This window comes from Schistocerca nitens, chromosome 9 (genome assembly GCF_023898315.1).
Source record: "Schistocerca nitens isolate TAMUIC-IGC-003100 chromosome 9, iqSchNite1.1, whole genome shotgun sequence".
NCBI lineage: Eukaryota > Metazoa > Arthropoda > Insecta > Orthoptera > Acrididae > Schistocerca > Schistocerca nitens.
The window spans coordinates 251371663-251390478 of record NC_064622.1 but is presented as its reverse complement, the minus strand read 5'-3'; the positions used below and the strand labels follow the sequence as shown (position 1 = coordinate 251390478).

General features: G+C 41.7%; 1 protein-coding gene across 1 annotated transcript in view; it reads left to right on the top strand.

Moving 5' to 3' along the window:
* LOC126203704 (larval cuticle protein 65Ag1-like) overlaps positions 1–17611 on the top strand; it is a 40668-nt gene extending 23057 nt beyond the window's left edge. The window contains exon 3 of the mRNA XM_049938073.1: positions 15894–17611. Coding sequence (XP_049794030.1) covers positions 15894–16137 — 244 coding nt within the window. The 3' untranslated portion in view covers positions 16138–17611. The remainder of the gene's footprint in view (positions 1–15893) is intronic.
* The last annotated feature ends 1205 nt before the right edge of the window (positions 17612–18816 follow it).

The following is an 18816-nucleotide window of genomic DNA, read 5'->3' as shown; positions in this document are numbered from 1 at the left end:
ATCCGAAACCACTATCCACCAACGCAGTAGAGCGTCACTTTCATAGGAGACCAGGTATGTCTACACAGTAGCTATCTCCATCTTCTTCACTTACGATCGTGACAGTCACGATCACTGAATAATAAACAACGTTGCTGGTTGTTCCTCCTACGATCCATCCGCGTTCAAAGTCACGTTTACTGTCGAAGGAGTGGCTGATGGCAGGCGAAGGCACATGTAAAGCTCTGTAGCGCCACTGAGTGACGTGTCCAGTCATGGGTTCCTATCCTCGATTTGTTCCTTAGGACACCCTGTACCAACCCTCAAAGTTTATCACAACGTTTTTGGGACACTGTACGTGTAGGCTGATTAAGCTGCCTCTACTATAGGTTTCATGCAACCTGCATCATCTTCAAAAACCATGTTTGAGATTTCCATATTCTTTCCCTCACTACACGCAAATATTAGTGAGTAGAACCTTTTAGCAGCAAATTTAATGTAGTTAAATTTTGTACCGGAATGTGTTTTCGCTGGAGGCCGTGGTTTTCGAGTTATTCAAGAAAAATGCGCTAGAAGGTCACTGTAGTATGTTTTTATTGATTAATTTGAAAACTATGGCCTCTAGCAAAAATGTATCCCAGTTCAAAATTTAGTTACATCAAATTTCTTACAAAAAGGTTCATTTATTCTGCGCTACTGATGTAGCAAGCGAGATATAAAGGTGAAGGTGTTGTGGGTAGCATAAAGCCCATGAGTAGGAGCATTTGAATCACCCTGTATATTTTCATACGGGCAACGAGATCTCCAAATCATCTGCAACACTTGATGGTACTAGACAGCGACTGCAGATGTGCCGCTTGGTGGCAGTATGGATCGGCAATGAGGCGTAATGAGATAGTCCGTACAGTTGCGAGTATTCTGTATCCCGGATGGTGCAGTGGTTACCGCACCTGTATAGTAAGCAGCAGTTCCTGGGTTCGAATCCCGGTCTCGTACAGATTTTCCCTCGTCGCCGCTGATTCCGCTTAATGCCCTACTGCAGCTGATAACAGGGACCCCCCTTCAATTTACATACACTGGTTCATTATTGAGATAGTATCAATGTTACACCAACATCAATTACGTTAACGTTATTCTGCTTCTATGAACTCTTTGTCTTTCTCGTACCCGTATATTCATAAAGCAAAAGCACCATCGTGTATTCTGCTTCAGTACAAGAGATAAATAACTGCAGTTTTTGTAGTGTGGTATACAGTGTGTATACAATAACTGTTTACTACAACATACCGTAGTGATGTAGGTCAAGTGAAGACTATCAGAATGATGTAGGACACTTCTGATCTATCAAGCCGGGAATGCAGCGGTAGGGGAACGAGTAGAAGAAATGGTTACAGTAGAGTATGGGCTTGGGACAAGGAATGAGAGAGGAGAAAGACTAATTGAGTTCTGTAATAAATTTCAGCTAGTAATAGCGAATACTCCATTCAAGAATCACAAAAAGCGGAGATATATTTGCAAAAGATTTAAGTTATATTATGTCGTGGTCAGACAGAGATTTCGAAGAGATGGATGAAATGTAAGGCGTATCCAGGAAATCATATACACTCAGATCATAATGTAGTATTGATAACAGCAGGCTGAAGTGCAAGAAATTAATCAGGACGAATCAATAAGCAAAGAAGTAGGACACAGAAGTACTAAGAGATGACGAAATACTCTTCAAGTTATCTTAGGGTATAGATAATGCAATAAGGAAAAACTTAATAGGCAGCACAGCTGAAGAGGAATGGACATCTATAAAAACGGCAGTCACAGAAGTTCGAAAGAAAAGCATAGTTGAAAAGAAGGTGACTGTGAAGAAACTATGGGTAACAGGAGAGATACTTCAGTTCATCGATGAAAGTAGGAAGTACAAAATACAAAAATGTTCAGGGAAATTCAGAAATACAGAAATACAAGTCGCTGAGAGATGAAATAAATGGAAAATACGGGAAGCTTAGAAGAAATGGTTGCATGAAAAATGTGAAGGAATCAAAATAAAAATGATTGTCAGAAGGACTGTCTCAGCATACAGGTAAGTCAAAACAGCTTTCGGCGACATTAAGAGCAAGGTAATAACATTAAGAGTGCAACGGAAATCCCACTGTTAGATGCACAGAGAGCGGATAGATGGAACGAGTACATTGAAGGCCTCAATGAGGGGGAAGATTTGTCTGATGTAATAGAAGACGAAACAGGAGTCGCTTTAGAAGACCTGGGAGATCCAGTGTTAGAATCAGACTTTAAGAAAGCTTTGGAGGATTTAAGATCAAACAAGGGACAAGGGATAGACAATGTTTCATCGGAATTTCTAAAATCAATGGGGGAAGTGGGATGAAAACGACTATCACATTGGTGTGTAGAATGTATGAGTCGAGCGACATACCATCTGACTTTCGAAAAATATCATCCTCACAATTCCGAAGACTGCAGGAGCCGACAAGTGCGAGACTTATCGCACAATCAGCTTAACAGCTCATGCATCCAAACTGCTGACAAGAATAGTATACAGAAGAATTGAAAAGAAAATTGAGGATGTGTTAGATGGCGACCAGTTTGGCTTTAGGAAAGGTAAAGGCGCCAGAGACTCAATTCTGACGTTGCAGTTGATAATGGAAGCAAGAATAAAGAAAAACCAAGACAAGTTCATAGGGTTTGTGGACCTGGAAAAAGCGTTAGACAATGTAAAATGGTGCAACATGTACGAAATTCTGAGAATAATAAGGGTAAGCTATAGGGAGAGACGGGTAATATACAATATGTGCAAGAGCCAAGAGGGAATAATAAGAGTGATCAAACAAGAACGAAGAGTTCGCATTAAAAAGGATGTAAGACTGGGATGTAGTCTTTCCTCCCTACTGCTCAATCTGTACATCGAAGAAGCAATGATGACATTACTACCCTGAGTGAAAGTGATGAAGAATTACATGATACGCAGAATGATATGAACAATCTAATGTGTATAGAGTATGGATTGAGGGTAAATCGAAAAAAGACGATAGTAATGAGCAGCAGCATGTATGAGAACAACGAGAAACTTAATTGATGGCCACCAAGTAGATGAAGTTAAGAAATTCTGCTATGTACGCAGGAAAATAATCAATGACGGACGGAACAAGGAGGATATCAAAAGCATACGTCTTGAAATGAGGAAGAAATTTATGAGAATGTACATTTGGGGCACAGCATTGTGTGGTAGTGAAACATGGACTGTGGGAAAGCCGGAACAGAAGCGAATGTTGAAAATTAGGTGACTGGTGAGGTAAAGAATGAAGAGGTTCTGCCCAGAATTGGAAAGGAATATGTGGGAAACACGGAAAGGTGAAGGGAAAGGATAATAGGACACCTGTTAAGACATCAGGGAATAACTTCCATGGTACTAGAGGGAGCTGTAGCGGTCAAAAACTGTGGAGGGAGACAGAGATTGGAACACAGCCACCTCGTGGAATGGCCGCGTGGTTTGAGGCACCATGTCACAGATTGCGCGACCCCTCCAGCTGGAGTTTCGAGTCCTCCCTCGGGCAAGGGTGTGTTGTTCTTAGCATAAGTCCCTTTAAGTAGTGTGTAAGTCTAGGGACGGATGACATCAGCAGTTTGGTCCCTTAGGGATTCACACACATTTGAACATTGGGAATACATCCAGGACATAATTGAAGGCATAGATTGCAAGTGCTACTCTGAGATGAAGAGGTTGGCGCAGGAAAGCAATTCGTGCCGCGCCGCATCAGTCCGAGGACTGATGACCCAAGAAAAAAATGGGTATTTTCAAAACTTTTATCGTCGTATTCGTTTTGACAACAACATTACTAAAGCATTGTACCATCTTGTGAGTAACGCAGAATTTTTTCGTCGGTTTTTCACGATTATCGTTCTTATGAACTTACACTAACATGTTATTTGTAAAGTGTTCTGAGTAGTGTGTTCCTTGATGAATAGCTCTCGTGCTTCCTGCAGGGTGACGGCGTTAAGATACCGCGAAGTTTCGACGAGTGCCACATTCTTGATTAACTTCGGCAGAAAATTAGGAGTATGATACTCGTCGAGATGTCGCGGTGTCTTGGCAGTGCCACGCCGCTGGAAACCAGCGAGCTTTTCATCGGTAATATCCATCGGTTGGATAAAAGTTTGGAAACACCGCGAGAAATTCATGCATGAACATATAAGCTAGAAAAACCTGCAGGTTACTCTGTGCATGTGACCGTAAACGGCACCTGCGCAATGTCCTCAATAAGGCAAATATTAGCCGTGACCAGAACAGTGTTCTGTGCAGTTCTGAGTGCATTGCGTCGAAGCTATGTGAACTGGAACGTAGGAAAATTGTTGGTGCTCAAACGGTGGGATCTTCCGTAAACAAGGTAGCTGAAGTGTTGGGTGTTTCAAAAGCAACGAGCTGAACGTTCGTACCTCATACAGGGAAAACGCAAAAACATTTCCGCTAAGTCACAATGCAGTTGGGAGTGTGTGATGAGTTATCGTAACATTGAAAAGGATTGTGCTGAAAAATAAGAGGAAGACAGTTACGAGTCACTGCAGAACTGAATGTCGCACTCGCGAACCCTGACAGCGCCAACACAATGCGAAGGGGGTTCCGTAAGGGCGATCTGGAATTACAGAACCACGTTTCAATCGTATAAATCACCGTAAACGAAACTGCAGTGGTAAAGTCATTATATCATTTGGGCTATGTAGCAACGTAAGAAGTTCATATGGTCAGATGAGTGTCACTTCAGATTTTTTCCAACTTCTGGCCGAAATTACGTCCCACGAGTGAAGCACGGCGGGGGTTCAGTGATGTTTTGGGCAACCTTATCGTGGGCCCTGTCGTTACTCTGCAAGGTCGCTTTACTGCCAAGGAAAGATGTGGCCATTTTTGATGATGGGATCCGTTCCATCATACAGTAGTGATGCTGTTGTTAGATGACTGAGACACTGTTCGCAAAGCTCGGAACATCCAGGTCTGGTATTAAGAGCACGGGGATTAATTGTGACATCTTCTTGGCCACAACAGTCCCCATATATGAATATTTCTTTAATGAACCTCTTATTCGCTATTCCTCTAAAAATATTCTTCGTGGCTGTGGACCTCGACCGTGAGAAGTTATTCAGATCTCAATATAGTTGAGACTTTGTTGTCCAGTTTGGATACAAGAGTGCGTGATCGCTATCCAACCCCAACCTCCTTACATGAATTTGCTACTGTATTGCAGGAAGAACGGTATAAGAGCTTTTTGAAAACCATAAAAGACCTATATTTATCCATTCCGAGACGACTGGAAGTTGTTTTGAGAGTGCCAACAGCGTGTTAGGCACGATAATGTGAAGTGCTTTTGGTGTTACCATATTTTTGACCACCTGATTTGTGTCTCTTTCGCGCTTTTTTCAAATGAAATATTTCTAATTGTTCTCGAGACTACCAAATTTTAGAGTCTCGTTATCAATTTCATTGTCAACATTTCATCCTTCTTTGAGGGTCATTCAATAATTAAAGAGATAATTTGGTCTGGGGAAAAAGCTGTTAGTAGGGCCAGTTTGGTACTTTCATGGCTTTAAGCTGGCATAGCTGGGATGAGCCCTGATCAGCTGATGTATCAACATTTTTTTGTTTATAATCTCAAAAATACATTTCAAGATGGCGAGCCCGCTTGAAACGTCCACATTAGTTCAACAAAGTTCTGTTATTCGCTTTTTACTTGCTGAAGGCGACGAACAAGTGAATATATGCTGTAGAATGTCTACATATGGTGAAGGTTATATGAATAGTGAAAAATTTTACAAGGAGGTAGAGCTGTTCAAAAATGGTCTCGGCTCAGTGACTGATGAACGCCGGCCAGTGTGGCCACGCGGTTCTAGGCGCTTCAGTCTGGAACGGCGCGACCGCTACGGTCGCAGGTTCGAATCCTGCCTCGGGCATGGATGTATGTGCTGTCCTTAGGTTAGTTAGGTTTAAGTAGTTCTAAGTTCTAGGGGACTGATCACCTCAGATGTTAAGTCCCATAGTGCTCAGAGCCATTTGAACCATTTGACTGATGAACACTGTTCTGGCCGACCTTGTTGCAGTTTCAACTCCCTCACTTTAAAGACGGACTGATGACATTATTCGTGCCGACCGCCGCGTGACTGTGGAAATGATAGTTTATAAGATTCAAGTTAGTACTGCTACAGTTCATAATACATTATCTGTAACAAGCTGAAGTACCCTAAATCATGTGCAAGCTAGGTCCGAAAGGAGTTGACGCGGCTACACAAGGAAACAAGGTTGAGAGTGTACACAGAGCTAAAGGAACATCATGAAAGATAAGGTGGGCACTGCCTCAAAAAAAAATTTTAACATGTGATGGAACTTGTGTTCACTATTGTGAGCTACAATCGAAAACACAAAGCATGGAATGGAAGCACACCACCTCACATATCGAGAAAAATTTCAAAATTCAAGCATCAGCAGGAAAAGTCATGTTGTGGTGTGCTGGGATGCTGAAGGTCCAATCTTTTGTGATTACCTCGAAGAGCAGTGTACAGTGAACAGCCAATACTACTCGGCTTTGCTTTTAAACATGGTGAAGCCAACCATGAGAGGGGGACGTCGTGGATCACAGACGAGAGGTGTGATTCTCCAGCAAGACAACGCACGTCCTCATATTGCTGAAGAAACCCGTGAAACCATCGACAAAATAGGCTGGCAAGTACTGCCTCATCCCCCTTACAGTCCTGATTTAGCACTCAGTGATTTCCGTTTGTTTGGTGCACTGAAGGAGGCATTACGTGGGAAGAGGTTCCAGGACAACGACGACTTGAAAGTTTGTGGGAAATTGGTTCAAACATCAAGACAATTTCTTTGTAGCCGGAATAAAAAAGATTGTAGCCCATTGGAACAAGTGATTAAATGTCCAGGGAATTACGTTGAAAAGGAGAGAAAATATTGTTTTGTAAAAATAAACGTTTTTTCTCCTGACCAGTTTCTCTTTAATTATTGAATGACCCTCGTACATTACCGTTTACTGTTATGTGACGCCACATACCGTTGGGTGGCTTGCGGAGTTTAAATGTAGCTGTAGATCCGATGGGTCTGCTGAGGGCTGCTGTGGCTGGCCACATAGGAACGCAATATCCATTGCCTGTAACGGTGGGGTCGCCGACTTAGGTGTACGTAGGAATGGTCCCAGTTTGTATGGTGTGTGTATTACCAGTATGGTAGCACTTCATTTTGTTCTTTCAGAATGAGCTGACGGGGTATATATTACACCGGGGGTTTGTATGCTGGCAAAAACAACCAAGGAGAGTACTGAGATACAAAAAAGTCAGTAAAAGACAAATGTTTTCACCATTCAGGGAGGGAGCTGCACTGTCCAGTCACATCAGTATGCCGTAGAAGAGGAGGAGCTATAAAACGTGTCCTGCGGACGCGGTAAAACAGTGCATTCGCCGTTAGGAAGCATAAAGATTTAACTGACGTCCGAAATGGCATGATTATTAGCTTTCATGACAAGGGTGGAAGCAACTGCTAAGATTGCAAGCTGTTCCCGAGCCTCCGTGGTTAAAGTGAATCGTGCATGGCAAAATGGCGCTAATCAAAACTGGCGCCCAGGCAATTGCGGTATACCAGAAGCCTTGGATGACAGCGGTGAACAACGGCTGCGGCGATAAGTACGGGCAAATAAACGAGCAACTGTTGAGCAACTGACCGCCCAGATGAAACAAGGGGCTACCAACACTGTCTCCTCAACGGTTGCAGAGCGAAAGTTGTTGCGTATGGGTATCCACAGCAGGCGCCTGGTTAATGCAACCATGTTGACTGCTGTTCATTGGCGACGAAGGGTGGAATTTGGATGTGGATATCGCAGTTGGAAGTCCACTGAATAGCGACAGGTGGCGTTTTGAGATGACCGAATAGCAGCTGGCGTGTACGGCATCAAACGACTAAAAGCAAACACCCTGCACTAATCATCGGAAGGAAGAAGTCCAGGGGATGTAGTGGTCTATCATTAGGGACCACGTTCATTCTTTCATGCAGTCCATGTATCCTCGGCACGATGGCATCTACCAGGAGGAAAATGGAATGTGTCACACAAGTCGTGGAGAAAATGTGTGGTTCGAAGAGCACCGGGATGGGATTACCGCATTCCCCTAGTCACCAAACTAGCAGATTTAAAACCCAATCCAGAATATACGGGACCACCTCGATTGGGCTGTTCACGCCATAGATCCTCAACCGAGAAACCAAGCACAGCTTGCTACGGCAGTGAAGTTGGCATGACTCAACATCCCTGTCGGTACTGTTCAGAAACTCATTGACTCTTCCCGCCCGTCTCGTAGCATTCCGCTCTGCAAAATGTGGTTATTCAGGCTTTCTACAGATGATCACACTAATACAAGGGAAGATCGGAAAGTGACGCACAATAATTTTGTTACCAAAAACTTTAACAGGCATCAAAACATAAAAAATCACAAACGAACTTACATCTTTTATCTACCTTTCTACATAGTTGCCAACGTTCTCAACACGTTTCTCCCATAGTGATACCAGTTTCAATATGCCCTGCTCGTAGAAGTCGGTTTGGTTGGAGTATAGCCACCTGCCGACTGTTGGTTTCACTTCCACACCTGTCGCAAAGCGCTGGCCGGCCAGGAATTTCTTCATGGGACCAAACAGATGAAAGCCCTACGTTGCGTGGTACAGACAGTGGTACGGACAGTATGGTGGATTGCTGAAGCACCTCCTACCCAAATTTTCTCAAGAACAGGAGGAGTCACATTTGTGCGAGCATTGTCATGAAAAACTTTGACATCGTCGGAATTAATGTGGTGGCTTTTGTCACGAAGAACACGAAGGAACTGAACCGCAGTTTTAATGTAGGCTGCAGCATTTACAGTGGTCCCGTTTACAGTGAAAGTCCACCTGTAACAAACCACTCTTATCCCAGAACACTATCACAAGCACTTTACTAGCAGAATGAGTAACGTCGAATTTTTTTCGTAGTGGGGAATCAGCATGTTTCCACTCCATAGAACCTGCTTGGTGTCAGGCGTGTAGTGGTAAGCACACAACTCATCACCAGTGACAATTCCGTTCCGAATGTCATACCTTTTTCTGCTGCGTAGTGCGTTAAGTGATTCAAGCTTGTCATCATTCGCTCACCCTTGTGGTTCTCTGTCAGGTTCTCAATCACCCAGCGAACATTAACTTTACGAAATGTCAGCGAATGCTGAACAATATCGAACGCCGCAGTATAAGAAACGTTGAATACTGTTCGCAGCTGCTCACTGCAGTCGTTAAAAATTGCTGCGTCAATGGATACGCCAGTCTGCGGGGCTGCAGCCGTAGCCGACCGTCTGGAGCATGACGAATCACTACGGTTCAGCCGGCCCTCTTAGAAGAATGGAAGTCGCCTGGAGATATCGGTACGGTTCATACAGTCGTCCCCATACGCACCACGCATGTTCCTATGAATTTCACTCGGTTTATGCGCTTTGGCTCACAGATATCGAACTACACTTCGCTGCTTTTCTCGACGATAGTAACATGCGCATCATGTTTGTTTCGTAGTTCAGGCTTCTCTAAGTAGAACGGTACATGAAAACAAAATACCCTCTGCAGCGCCAGCTTAAAACAATATCGTCGTGAAATTTGAACACTCCAGCTGCAGTACTAGGGGAAAAAAATTATTGTACGTTATTTTCCGATCCTCCCTCGTATTAATGTGAGTGGACATTGTGTAATTAGAATTGTCCATTACAACTGACTGACTTAAGACAGGGATACAGACTTTTCTTAAAATCTCGAGTATTTTGAGTAAAAATTTTGCGAATGTTAGAGAATCTTTAAGTGAGTAATCTGACGCCAGTATCTTTCGGCTACAACGACTTTTGCATCATTTTGTGGACGTCAATGACTGTTAAAATATTATTTTGAAACTCGGTCGTTCTCCAACACGATCAAACACGCTCTCAATAAGATATTGACGGTGTCGGTCATCGTCTGTCATCTTCAAATCAAACACGCATAGAGTAGCTTCCTCCAACCACTGAGATAAGGTCATTGAACATGGATGACTGTGATGGAAAATTACATTTCCTGTAAAAGAGGAGGAAACGAGATTAAACTTTACGGGTTGAGAGGGTATATGATCTTACTTCTGTGATCACATAATCGACTCAAATTTACAGAGGACTTGGCAGTCTGGAACCACTTACCAGTACGACGCTGAACCCCCCCCCCCCCCCCCCCCTCCCTTCGAACTGGATGCGTGCAATGATTCGGTTGAGAATGGTGTCATAAGTCGTTTGTATCCTCTCCAGAGGGAAGCTGGCACACAAGTGTTCTAACAAGCCCTCTAAAATCAGAAAGCTGCCACTGCGACGCCTTAGGCGTCCGGGTTGGGTCCGACACTCCACACTAGTTCAAAAGGAGACAAATCCTGAAACACTGCTGGCCATGGGAGTAGCTCATCACACCGCCGAAGTTCATAAACACGCATGGCATTTGTAGACGAGAAGTATCCTTTTGAAAAATAGTTCCATGATCCTGCGTGAAGCGCGTATAGAAGCACCGAGATGGAGGGGAGGGATAACTGTGGCGTTCTTGCCTTTCCGACCTGTGACGCTAAATGCTGAAACGTTTTCTATGGCGACGTTATTACCAAATGCATCCAAACAGGACCACCGTGCTGTCATTCATTCCTTGGCTCTGGAAGGAAAGATACCGGCAGACATTTATCAGTCAATGAAGTATATGTATGGGGGAGCATATCTTGTTCGAACGCATCTCATCCTATCTTATCTGTGATTTATTTATTAATTTACACGTCAGGTTCCGTAGGACCAAATTGAGGAGCAAATCTCCAAGGTCATGGAACGTGTCAGTACATGAAATTACAACATAGAAGTATTAACAGAAAAAAAAGTTTATGAAATCGAAAAAAGTCAGACCATAAGTTTAAGTCAACGCAATCAACAATGCAACAAGAATCAGCTTAATTTTTCAAGGAAATCCTCGACAGAGTAGAGGGAGTGATTCATAAGGAAACTCCTCAGTTTCAGTTTGAAAACACGTGCAATACTGCTAAGATTTTTGAATTCGAGTAGTAGCTTATTGAAGATGGGTGCACACCTTTCTGCACAGGAGTTAAGAAAGTCCGATCCAAATGCAAGTTTGATTCCTGCCGAGTATTAACTGAGTGAAAGCTGCTTATTCATGGGAATAAGCTAATATTGTCAACAAGAAATGACGGTAATAAATATATATGTTGAGAGGCCAATGTAAAAATTCCCAGACTCGTGAACCCGGGTTGACAAGAGGGTCGTAAACGTATTGCCCGAACCGCCCGTTTTGGGGTCAAATATATCCTTTTAGAATGGGAAGAATTACCCCAAAATATAATACCATACGGCAAAAGCGAATGAAAATATGCAAAGTAGACTAATTTTCCTATCGAGCGATCACTCACTTCTGATACCGTTGGAATAATAAAAATGGCAGTAGTAGGTCTTTGAACAAGATCCTGAACGTGGGTTTTCCACGACAGCTTACTATCCATCTGAACACATAGAAATTTGAACTATTCAGTTTCCCTAATCATATGCCCATTCTGTGAAATTAAAACGTCATATTTTGATGAATTGTGTGTTAGAAACTGTAAAAACTTAGTCTTATTGTTATTTAGCGTTAGTTTATTGTCTACAAGCCATGAACTTAGGTCATGAACTGCACTATTTGAAACCGAGCCAATGTTGCACACAACATCGTTTACTACGAAGCTAGTGTCATCAGCAAGCAGAAATATTTTAGAGTTACCCATAATACTAGAGGGCATATCATTCATATAAATGAGGAACAGGAGAGGCCCCAACACTGATCCCTGGGGCGCCTTCCATTCCACTGTACCCCACTCAGACCCCACATAACAGTCATTCTCAACATTGTGAATAACGACTTTTGCTGTCTGTTGCTGAATTAAGAGGTGAACCAATTGTGAACTACTCCCCGTATTCTGTAATGGTCCAATATCTGGAGTAATATTTTGTGATCAACACAATCAAATGTCTTAGTTAAATAACAGAAATATGCAAAGCGTTCGAAACCTTTTGTTTAACCCATCCAGTACCTCGCAGAGAAAAGAGAATATAGCACTTTCAGTTGTTAAACGACTTCTAAAGCCGAACTGTACATTTGATAGCAAATCGTATGATATAAAATGATCAGTTATCCTTACATACACAGCCTTTCAATAACTTTTGCAAACACTGATGGCATAAAAATAGGTAAAAAATTATCTACATTTCCTTTCCCCCTTTTTATAGAGCGGCTTTACTACTGAGTACTTTAATAGTTCAAGAAACTGACCATACCTAAGGGAAAAATTACAAATATGGCTAAATACAGGGCTAACATGTGCAGCACAGTACTTTCATATTCTGCTAGGCACACCATCATAGCCATGATAGTCCTTAGTCTTCAGTCATTTAATTATTGACTCAATCTCCCTATTCTCTGTATCACTGATGAGTATTTCAGACATCAATCTCGGAAAGGGGTAATGTTGGGGTTGTTTTTGGGGGGAGGAGACCAGACAGCGAGGTCATCGGTCTCTTCGGATCAGGGAAGGGCGGGGAAGGAAGTAGGCCGTGCCCTTGCAAAGGAAGCATCCCGGCATTTGCCTCGAGTGATTTAAGGAAATCACGGAAAACCTAAATCAGGCTGGCCGAATCTCGGAAACGCATTTGCCAAGAAAGTCATATGACTCACTTTGGAAACTAAATTTTTATTTAATTCAGCAGCAATGCTCATAAAATGATTGTTAAATACTGTACATATACCTGATTTATCATTAACATAGATATTTTTGCTGGAAACTGACTTTATATCGTCGACCTTGTGTTGCTGACCAGACACTTCCTTCACAACTCACCATATGGTTTTAATTTTATCCTGTGAATTAGCTACTGTATTTGCATACCACATTCTCTTTGCTTTCCTAATAACATTTTTAAGCATCTTACAATACTGTTTGTAATGGGCTACTGCAGTTGTTCTACAAGATATCCTAATCCCTCTAGTCAGCCACATGGGTTGCCTATTACTGCTAGTACACCGTTTAGAGCGTTGTAATGGAAAGGAACTCTGAAAAAGTATGAGAAATGTCTTGAGGTAAGCATTATATCTGGCATCTATGTTATAACCACTATAAACATCCTGGCACTCTGGTTCCTTGACAATGTTTAGAAAACACTCTTTTGCTGCTGGATTAAGTTTTCTACATAGTTTGTAATTAAATGTTACATTTGTTTGAGTACAAATTCCTTTAAGTATTAAAATCTGTGCATCATGGTATTAGAGGCCATTCACCCTTATACTAACATAACGCCCTTCCTGTAATGGAGACTGAATAAAAATATTGTCTGGAGCTGTGCTACTGTCCCCCTTCACCCTCGTTGGAAAAAACACAGTCTACATCATATCATTTGAATTTATGAGATCTACCAACATCCTTTTTCTTGCACCATCATATACAAAATTTATATTGAAGTCACTACAAATAACTAATTTCTGGTACTTCCTACAAAGTGAATCAAGAACCCTCTCTAGGTTGAGCAGAAATGCTCTGTCGTAAGAGCTAGTGGACCTATAAATACCAACAATAAGAAGTTTAGTTTCACTAAATTCAACTGCCCCTGTATAATGTTCAAATATCTGTTCAGCGCAATGTCATGATACGTCTAAGGACTCAAATGGAATACTGCTTTTTACGTATATAGCCATTCCCCACCCAGCAAGGAACCTCTTCAAAAACAGCCAGCTAATCTCTATCCTGGTAAGAGAAGCCTCTGAATTGTCAAGTTATTTAGGTGGTGCTCTGATATACCAATAATTGTAGAGTCAACATCTATAAGCAAGTCACTTACTTTATCCCTAATAACTCTTATATTTTGATGAAATATGCTAATTCCTTCTCTACTTGGAAACATTACATCCTCAGAAGGTGAGAACTTACTTAGAGGGATTTCCTTTAAGCAGGTATACCTATCAGCTGACTTCAATCTAAAAAAGGTGCAGTTCTAACACCAACTAATACAGGAATTTTTCCATGAGTGATCCCACCACACCATCCACTACACTGTCACCTATAAGCTTTGCCAGCCTCCCCTTCTCATACCTATTGAGGTGCAGGCCATGCCTAGTGAAACCCGAATTACTGATAGACCCAACTGGCACCACTGAGATGCGACCCATGCCCTCTGCCATCAGCACCTTCGCCAGCCCCATGTTAACGCGCCTAACAGCCGCATTAACATGAGGCCGACCATGACGCTGGAACAGTTAAATGAAGTGCACATTAGTGCCACCAGTTTGAGTAGCTATCTTTAGCAGGTCACCATCTACATCATATTCTCCGTCCCTATCAAGACAGTTCTCTGCTCCACCCACTATCACTACCCGATCCTCCTCCTTAAAATTCCTACATAACTCCCCTATGCTGTCAGTCACTTGAGGTAACCCTGCAGTAGGCTTCACAATGCTGGTGACCTGGTACTCACTCCCCAACACTTCCTTCAACCGCTGGAACACACCTCTACCATGCGAACTACCTAGCAGCAGAACCATCTTCTTTCTGTTAGACCTTGCAACTAACCTAGGCCTCCTAACTGGTGAGGTTTGCTGCATGTTCCCGACATCTACGGCTACACGAGACTCCTCTCCACTCAACTCTGACAATTGGTCAAATCTATTGGATATACTCAAAGTATAACTGTCTGAGTACCTCCTCTTCTTAGCTGCCCGCTTACCAACTACCAGTTCCCATTCCCCACTACCCTTCACCCTCCTCAACCTACCTAGTTCCTCTTTTGATTATTGTAGCTGCACCTGATGGGCACAGATCCTAAGCTCCTGCTTCTCTATCAACTTATTTCTGCTGCAGATTCTGCATTCCCAGGAGAGGATCCCGCCATAATGCCCACTGGATTGCCCTCTACATTCCCCCCGCGTAAGTAACGCCAACTCAAGTGAGAGACAGGACTCGCCCTACACTCCTTTCCCCCTGCCATTACCACGTCTTCAGTACCTTAAAAAAAGTCCTTTAAGCGTCGAGCATTCCTATCGGTCACTTTTGCAGGAAAAAAAATTCTGGATCGACGGCATCCGAGCGGAAGCTTTTAATCGCCCATTCTAAAAACAATGTGGAATAAGTTTTGATACATTTTGTAATATCCTTGTTATCTAAGGCGGATTTTTCAGAATTTCAAGCCGAAAATGCGATGTATAGTTCAGGAATGAGTATGAAGAAAGAGATAAGAGTCACAGTTTCCAATCTCGTGCCTGGATTTGAAGAAATGCTGATGAAGAAACAGTTCATCCTTTCCAGTTCACTGCATGAATAAGGTACATTAATATTAAAAGTTGATTAAAATGTTTGGCGTTAATAAAGCAGCTACTGTTCTTATTACATTTTTGTAAACTTTAGTCTATTTATCCCACATTTTGAGTGGGTTCTTATTCAAAAGGGGCACTGGCATTAACGTTTGGATCAAGAGCGGAGGGGACCGAAAACGTTTGAAAACCACTGCTCTAGTTTGATTTGTATTAAGTGTAAGGTTGTTAGTATGTTAGTGGCACGTAGTCCTTAAGGATATAAATAACTTTCAAATTGGTTGTTTTGGGTACATGAGATAAGGGACGTAGTCTTTGCTCTGTATTCATGTGTTAACCTGTCACCGTTACACCCTTGTTCTAAGCCTTTTATTACAGGAATGTACCATCAATTAAAGATTGTGATCTCCCACGTTAGGAGTATCAGAATTTAATCTCAACGAGTAGACGATACGGGAGGAGCTTCCAGACACGTACCTAACATACAATTCTCATTCAAGATCCTCTCTTGCAGCTACAAGTCGAGTGACGGCAGCCAGCGACAGGAGGTTGGTGGAATAGTGGACGGATTCCTGAAGACGGTCGGGAGCTACCTATGGAAGTCGCCCAGCGGCCAGAAGTACTCCGTGAACTACGTCGCCGACAAGGACGGCTACCAGTCCAAGCTGGAGGCCGTCGACGAGACGGTGGAGCCGCCCAAGCTCGAGAAGCAAGTCCTCCTCAGCCCCAAAGCCAAACTGTCGCTCATCGGTCGCTAAAGGACCCCGCAGTTCTTACCAACATACAAAGTACCACAAGATGAAAACTCATCTTCTGTCCTTCTGAGATGTGTAAGGAACTCTTTTACAAATGAAGGCTTCCTGAAGATATTATGAGACTGATACAAATCCTGGAAGGAGATGCGATCAGGCGAAGGTACAGATGAGATAAATTCGTAGGCTCTACTCACTGTTTTAATGGACAACCTTCTGATCATCTCATGAAAACTGACAGATTATCAATTTCTATGGTTTCAAAATTAATCCATTTGGTATCAGTGTTAAGGATTAACCTCACGTTGTGTGGATTCAACAGATTTATCGTCAAATATTTCCTAATGTGTGCCCAATAAAAACTTTTGTCTTTTCGGCAGCTCGATGACGTAGTTTCCCAAGCTCTAATATCATATGTCAAGGATAGCTTTATTGATCATGTCAAAGTGAGACATTTACACCTTAGACTCTTCTTTAAATGTCCTCGTCTCTGACGTAGTGTGACAAACTCAAAGACGATATCGCTGCACGAGTTTTTCTGAAAGTTAAAAGTTCGTGACAAGCCACTTCGTCTGTCTATAAAAGAGTCCACGTTTATGTCTGGCACTCTATTCATAAATTTGCCTCTTGACTGCATACAACAGTATAGATAATTCATAGTGATCGGTTCCAGCTTATTGCCATCAACAGATCTGTTACCAAAACTAGGGAAAAATACTAAAGTGACAACAATAAGTTTAAATAGATTGAAACCCAATTTACAGAAAATGTAAGTGTCTGTAAAAAAGAAATGTGTAAGAACAGTTAGAATACATAAAAAGAATAACGTTACATTGAAAGTAATCAGATACAAGCGTCAATGTTAAGCGCTAGTGATGGCCTGAGAGCGTCCTATATTTATACATACACAACTGTAACCAGCAGAGGAAGCCAATTCTGAGGCACATAAGTAATCAGCATCATAAATTTAATAGATTAAAATACTCATAGTCATTAATTAAAACTAATTCACCAGAATATTTTTAGTGGAAAGTTATCCTTTTTCACGTATTCTTAATTTCATATTTTTATAAGTTCCTAGGCGCCGTATGTAATGAACTGTATTATTGCCATATTACTGTTTTTTTCTTTTTTTGAACAGATCTGGTGGTGGCAGTGAACCGAAGCTGTGCATTGTGAATAACCTATTGTGAATAACGAGTTATATGCGATCAAGGTATTTACAAATAAAGTATGTCTGAGTAGGTGCCATGCCTCAGAACTTCTGAGAAAGAACTTAAGTTTCCTAAACATTTTGTTCCTATCCCGTAGTACGTTACGATTGGGAATGGTACAATGTTTTCTGTCGATCTCATCACTTTCCATTACGAAGATTCTGTCCATGACAACAATCACCACTAACAATCGTGAAAGATTAATACTACGAATTAATAAGTGCTAATTCATGGAATGTAATATAAATAAAGTTGTGTTCAATTATCATACTTTTGTTGCCTCGAAAGCCTTTGAAAGTGAAATAAATTTTAGGACAGACTGAATGTTCACTTAATCGCATAACAAAAGGAGCTTGTGCTATTTCGATTTCGATGCAACATGTAATCCTGCCAGATACACATTGATTTGCCATTCATCAAAAACCACACATACTACGTACTCGAAAATAGTTCCAGAACACATTCCGTCATTAACAGTTTTTTTTTCTATAAGATTCATTCTAAATGTGAAAGTAGTAACGTTCGTAAAAACAGCAATAATAGAGAACTCAACATTCAGATCACTTTGAGCTCCATGTCCTTTGGACGGTTGTGGTGGAGGCATTCGTCTCCCTCAATTACGAACGAAGCAACTACTTAGCTTAAGTGTAATCAATAATTAACGTGATCAAGGTAATGACATGGAAGGACTATGCCCCTTTAACTAACACCATTTACGCATTTGACAGCAAACACTTATTTTTAAAACTAACAACAGGTCACCTTTAGAAAAAGCAGGTAGGTATATTCCAAGCTATTTTACCATGTTAAGTTCAAACACCTGAAAAGCGTTTCGAAATGGTGAAAAACACAGTTACTCTTTTAATGGCCATAAGCAAGATGCAAGAATATATCACTTTAATAATACTGCCTTTTAAAAAAGGTTTAAAATTTAAAAAAAATTTAAATAAACCACGAAAAATTTAAAATGAGTTATAAATAATTTTTTGCAAGCGAGCTCAGAACCGAAAAATCAAGCTGACCTCTAAAACATAAATATTAATTAGTTAACAGAACATAACAGCTCGCTTTAAGCCTTACCCAAAGGTTTTACATTAAATAATTTAAAACAAAGTTTAGAACAAGGTTACAATATGTACTGAACAGAACAAAAACATTAAAGGGAAAATTCCCTGTGAGAAGACAGTTTAATCGAGTAAAGGACTCTTGACCACCAGCAAAATTTTATTTACGTTGCAAGTCAGATAACATAAAGTACTAAATTTGAGCACAGGCAGTCATTACACGCGACTTCAAATAGCAAGTCGCGTTAGGAAATGCTCGAGAGCCATCCACATAGCCGCAAGCAGGCCAGGCCCACGCGGCAAGAAGCCGCCGACACGGAACGCTCTCCCGGTAACTTATCAGATGCTGTCAACAAACACCGAACATAAGTGTCTTACCAGATTACACTACAACTGAAAGTTACCAT